Here is a 6333-nt window from a genome sequence, read left to right as displayed (position 1 = left end):
AGTTGGGCAACTAAAGATGGTATGTTCAAGATGCCATTGACCAACAGAATTGTGGGAGTTGGGGAATGCAGTTATTGAGTTGGAATCAATACTTGTCAGTTTTTTTTAATTGTGTTAGTCTTGCCTTGGTTGAAAGCCCCCCAGCTTATTTCAATATTGGAAAGGTCTTTCATTCATTGCAAAGTTATGTACACACAAAAATGAGTACTCCAGATACCTCTTGAAAAAATGGATCAAAAAGTAAACACATCATAGGAAAGCTTTCCCCATATACCTGGCATAAGAAAGCTCTACATTCAGACAATATATTTTTGTAGGAAAAAAAAAGTGCTTTCATCATCAGGATTAAATTCAAAGCCTTTATTAAACATTCCATCTTCAAACAATCTGCATTTAATCCCCCTTTTGCATTTGAAATTTCTAAGGCTATTTTAAATAATAGTTTTACAGGGATTTTCAGTATTCAGAACCATCACAAGCCGCAAGTTAGTACACAAAAACATTACGTTTTAACTTCCACAGATTTCTATTTCCTCTGCACAAGATCTGTGGAAAAGACCAGTGTTAGCTCCTTTCCTAGGAGTTTTTACACATTTCGGAGAAGGAAACAGGTTTCACGCACAGGCTTGATGCTCAAGACACACCTCACAATCAGCTACAATTAACTGATACTGATTGGTATGCCTGTCTCTTGCGCATTCAGTTTCAAAAAGGGGACCAAATTTTCAATTTTTAGTGAATGTAGGTCTAATTAAGGCTATTCTGGTATATTTTTGATATTAAAATACTCTCTGGGAGCCCTTTTCATAAGCCCCCATCAGAATTAATATATTTTCAAAAATGAAAATATTTAACATTGTTTTTTGAGTTGGAATGCTGATGCAGCCATTGGTTCAGTGTTTTCTTTCCTTCGGGATCTTAAATATCACGTCAATATAGTGTCATCAATCTGTTCAACAGAATCAGCCTGGCTGGCCAGCTTCTTCAGAGATCTCCTGCAGCTCTCATTCAGCAGCTCCAGACTGGCAGTATCTAGGATCTTGGAGACAGACTGTGGAAAGAGGAAGAAGATAATACCAATAAAAACATTCACTCCTAATGCTAAATTAGCTCTGATCTATTTTACGCTATGCCAAAAAAAGCATTAAAAAATTCCGTATCTTACAGGGTATGAGTCAGAACATGAAGAGAAACACTGGCTAAATTTATACCCAGATTTACAGCTGTCTTGAAGAAAACTCTTGTAATTCTTCTCCGAAACAGTAAAATAAATTCAGTTATGAGTAAAACATAACAATCTTGCTTTTCATACATAACTGATCTGTCTAGCTTCTTGCATTCAAGGTTCCACCTCTTTATAATTAAACAGGTGTGCATTTTAAATTTTTTTACCTTTAGGACTAGAGTTCAGAGTTTAACAATATCCTTGGTATGGAGAGCAAGATTCAGGGTTACAGACTAAATAAAACCTGTTTTGGAAATACTCAACATTGCCACAAATTCTTTTGTTACGTCTAATATGGACAGATGAGAATATCACTGGACACAAAGTCCTTTAGAATTGTATATTGTGTAATTTAAGAAAGAACAAAAACATGCTTTGGGAAACTACAGGCCCAGAAATTTGACCTCAATGGTATGCAAGGTCTTAGAACAAATTTTGAAAGAGAAACTAGTTAAGGGCATACAGGTAAATGAAAATTGGGATAAAACACAACATGGTTTTACAAAAGGTAGATTGTGCCAGACTACCCTGATCTCTTTCTTTGATAAGATAACCATTTTTCTAGTCAAAGGAAATATAGATCTACTCTATCTGGATTTCAGTAAGGCATCTGATACAGTCCCACATGAAAAATTATTAGTTAAATTGGAGAAAATGGAGTTTAAAAATAATTAAAAGATAGGTAAGGAACTTGTTAAACAGAAGACTACAGTGGGTCATACTGAAAGGTGAATTGTCAGACTGGAGGGAGGTTACTAGTGGAGATTCTCAGGGATCAGTCTTGGGACCAATCTTATTTTCCATTTTCATCAATGACATTGGCACAAAAAGTGGAAGTGTACTAATAAATTTGCAGATGACAAAAAGTTGGGCTGTATTGTCAATACAGGAGGATGACGAATATTATATATGAAGATTTGGATGACTTTGAAAACTGGAGTAAGAGAAATGGAATTAAATTTAATAGTGCAAAGTTATGCATTTAGGGGCCAACAACAAGAATTTTTGCTATAAACTGGGGATACATTGGAAGTGACAGAGGAGGAGGAAGACCTGAGCGTATTGGTTGATCAAAGGATGACTATGTGCTGCCAATGTGATGCAGCCATGAAAAAGGCCAATGCAGTCCTAGGATGCATCAGACGTATTTCCAGGAAGTATCATAATTGGACAAAGGTACTGGTGAGACCTCATCTGGAACACTATGCGCAATTCTGGTCTCCCATGTTTAAGAGAGATGAATTCAGACTAGAACAGGTGCATAGAAGGGCTACTAGGATGATCAGAGAAAAGGAGAACCTAGCTAACAAGAGGAGACTTAAGGAGCTGGGCTTGTTTAGCTTAACCAAAGGAAGGCTGAGGGGAGGCTCTCTATATCTACAGCAGAGGGATAAACACCAGGGAGGTAGAGGAGTTATTTAAGTTAAGTGCCAATGTTGATGCAAGAACAAATGGACATAAACTGGCCACCAACAATTTAGGCTAGAAATCAGACCAAGTTTCTAACCATCAGAGGAGTGAAGTTTTGGAACAGCCTTCCAAGGCGAGAAGGGACCAAAAAAACCCTAACTTGTTTCAAGACATAGCTTGGTAAGTTTATGGAGGGGATGGTATGATGAAACTGCCTACAATGGTACATGGTCCATCTGTGACTGCTAGTAGCAAATATCCTCAGTTGCCAGAGATGGGACGCTAGATGGGGAGGGCTCTGAGTTACTACAGAGAATTGTTTCCCAGGTGTCTCTCGTCCATATGCTCCGATCATCATATTTGGGGTTAGGAAGGAATTTTCTCCCAGGTTATACTGGCAGAGACTCTAGTTGTTTTTCGCCTTCCTCTGCAGCATCGGACACAAGTCACTGGCTGGTTTGAATTAGAGTAAATGGTGGATTCTCTGTAACTTGAAATCTTTAAATCAACAACATTTGAGAACTTCAGTAACTCAGCCAGAGATTATGGGGGTCTATTACAGGAGTGGGTGGGTGAGGTTCTGTGGCCTGTGATGTGCAGGAGTTCAGACTAGATCAGAGGTCCTCAAAGTGTGGGGCATGCCTCCCCTAGCGGAGCATGGAGGACCATCCGGGGGGCCTGTCAGGGCCTGGGCCAGCCTCCATGGGGGGCGGGGAGGGAGCACCACCTAGCCACTCCCCACCCTGAGCTCTGCTCTGGTCCCACCCCCAGCTATGGCTCCATTCCTGGCCCCACACCAGCCCCCAGCCTTTGCCACAGCTCCGCTCCGGCCCCAGCCTCAGTCCCCTTACCTATCTGCATCCCCCCCCCCCTCCCCCCCCCCAGCTGTGGCCCAGCTCCCGGCCCCCATGAGCTGTGTGTGTGGGGGATGACCCTCAAAAGTTTGGGGACCACTGGACTAAATTATTATGATGATCTCTTCCGGCCTTAAAGTCTATGAATTTTAAACAAGAAACACACAAAGGAAAATTCTTACACTCCTCCAAGCACATCAAAGCATTTCAGCTGGTTCCACAAACTCAGACATAAGCACTAAATAAAAATAGCTTAGAGCTGGAAAAGAATTCTGGACATTGACATGCAAAGGAGTATTTCATCCACCCTACAACAGCCCACAGTGCAACTACTACAGAAATATGTTCATATACCGAGGACCCTTATTATAAGCAACAGCATGGCACAAGCCCTTAGCGTTCCGCAGATATGGCTATTAATTGTTGGCTACAGAGGGGGAGTTAGCTTGATGCATTTTAGTAATACGTATTACCGCACTGTAACCATGTATAGCCAAGTGGAGAAATATGGACGTTTGTATGAGAATATTGATCTAGGATGAAGAATTAGATGCTAACCCACAAAACAATCCCCATTCTGCCCCCAACCCCATCATTTGTAATATTTTATACTGCAAGATACTCATTTATATATTCAAAGATAAAAGGCTCCACCCACAATAATATTTAAGGTTACTCGTATGCAAGATAACATGACATAGCCTTCCACTAGGTAGCAAAGCGTTTCTTGTTCATAGCCTTCCACTAGGTAGCAAAGTGTTTCTTGTTCATACCTGAAGCACTTCTTCGCCTTCTCTCATCTTCAGGAGGTTAACTATGGCTTGTTCACTGCTGGCCCTCACACTGGTATTTTTGTCTTTTGTATTGTCCAGAAGTGCTTTGAGAATTGGTTTAATTGTCTGCGGATCCATAGAGGGGAGGTGGTTTTTATTTGCCCACCAGATCATCTTTTCTGCAATTAACTTGATGTCACTGGATGGATTCTGGAGACACTGAATCAGACACAAAGACATCCTTAATTTCAGATATAGCTCAGGCAAATTTTCAGAGTGCCAATTTACCTTTTTGATAGGGACGCTAAACTAAAGAATATAAGCACTGATAGAACTGCAGATGCTCTTCATTCTCACCACACTACATTTCTGTTTTTCACTATCTATCAACTAGTTTAAGCAAACTGTTAAATGAGAATAAGTCAGGATTGTAACTTGACAATAATACACCTTCTTAAAAGAAAAGCTTTGCAGCTTGCGGTTGTCTGCAGGTCACGTGGTTTCCCTGCAGCTATTTCAGGAAACAACAATGACCACTAGCACAGCAGCCATTGAGAGTTTTACTGTTTCCATTAAATGTCCTCTTTTTGGTCATTTTCATTTTCCAATAAAAGCTAGGGACAGGCTGAAACCTGACATGTCAGAGCAGTGGCTATGGGACACCTTTGCCTTTTTTAAATGAGTTTTACAACTTTTAATTTTTAATATGAACTTGGCCCTTCTGTTCTTTTTAACCTTAACCCATTTATGATTTACTGTGCACCACGCTGCTTTTATCACAATATTCATGTGTATTAACAGCACATTTATACCACAGTACACTGTAATATGTCATACAAATTAAATGTAAGGGCTACAAATGTTGGATGTCTAGTACTTTTTGATATACTTTCACATAACAAGAGCTGCTTTGAAGCCACTTTGCTCTGTACCACGTGTAGGGTCTTACCAAATTCACGGCCATGAAAAACGTGTCATGGACCATGAAATCTGGTCTTCCCCTGTGAAATCTGGTCTTGGTTGCTTTTACCCTGTACTACACAGATTTCACAAGAGAGACCGGCATTTCTCAAATTGGGAGTCTTGACCCAAAAGAGAGTTGCGGGGGAAGGTGGGTCACAAGGTTATTTTAGGTGGCTTGTGGTATTGCCACCCTTACTTCTGCACTGCCGTCAGGGCTGGGGGCCGGAGAGCGGTGGCTGTTGGCCAGGCGTCCAGTTCTGAAGGAGGTGCCCTGCCAGCAGCAGCGCAGAAGTAAGGGTAGTAGTACTGCGACCCTACTACAATAACTTTGTGACCCCCTGACAACTCTTTCTTGGATCAGGACCTCTACAATTACAACACCATGAAATCTCAGATTTAAATAGGGCGATGGGAAGCTCAGTGGTTTGAGCATTGACCTGCTAAACCCAGGGTTGTGAGTTCAATCCCTGAGGGGGCCATTTAGGGATCTGAGGCAAAAGTCTGTCTGGGGATTGGTCCTGCTTTGAGCCAGGGATTGGAGTAGATGATCTCCTGAGGTCCCCTCCAGCCCTGATAGTCTATGATTCTATGAAACCATGAAACTTATTATTTTTAATATCCTATGACCATGAAATTGACCAAAATAGGGAAATTGGTAGGGCCCTAATCATGTGCTTCAACGTTTTTAAATTAAAAGAAAAAAATAAACCCTGAAAACAAAAGTAAATGCTTTTATTGCCAATTAAAGGTGACTGGCAAAGAAAATAATTGGCCTTGTGTCTTTTTTTCATTTTTTGCTTCTTTATGTTGTATGAAGAAGTCCTAAGAGGTTTTTTTCCCCAATGAAAAAGGGGCAAAAGGGTTTCTACTTGGTTTTCACATTAGAAAGTCAGCTCCTGGCTATCCTGGTAAAAAGGTGACACGTTAAGAAACTGAAACCAGAGTAACAGAGTGAAAGGGATTTTTAGACTTTTTAAAACTCTGGTTTACTTGATTTTTTTTGTTAGTATTTATTTACCTTCAGTGACTAACATTGCGGAGAAAATACATCTTTGTTAGCATCCCAGCCTCTCTAATAAGAATTAGGTGAGAGCTGCAAAACATGGGA

At 40.6% G+C, this 6333-nt stretch overlaps 1 protein-coding gene across 1 annotated transcript in view; it reads right to left on the bottom strand.

Moving 5' to 3' along the window:
• Positions 1–345: 345 nt before the first annotated feature.
• Positions 346–6333, bottom strand: part of GCN1 (GCN1 activator of EIF2AK4) — a 69931-nt gene continuing 63943 nt past the window's right edge. Inside the window, exons 57-58 of the mRNA XM_032777850.2 lie at positions 4263–4481; positions 346–1051 (exon numbers count right to left, since the gene is read on the bottom strand). Of these exons, the coding sequence (XP_032633741.1) occupies positions 926–1051; positions 4263–4481 (345 nt within the window). The 3' untranslated portion in view covers positions 346–925. The remainder of the gene's footprint in view (positions 1052–4262; positions 4482–6333) is intronic.

Source organism: Chelonoidis abingdonii, chromosome 22 (assembly GCF_003597395.2).
Source record: "Chelonoidis abingdonii isolate Lonesome George chromosome 22, CheloAbing_2.0, whole genome shotgun sequence".
NCBI lineage: Eukaryota > Metazoa > Chordata > Testudines > Testudinidae > Chelonoidis > Chelonoidis abingdonii.
This window is presented reverse-complemented; position numbering and strand designations above follow the sequence as displayed.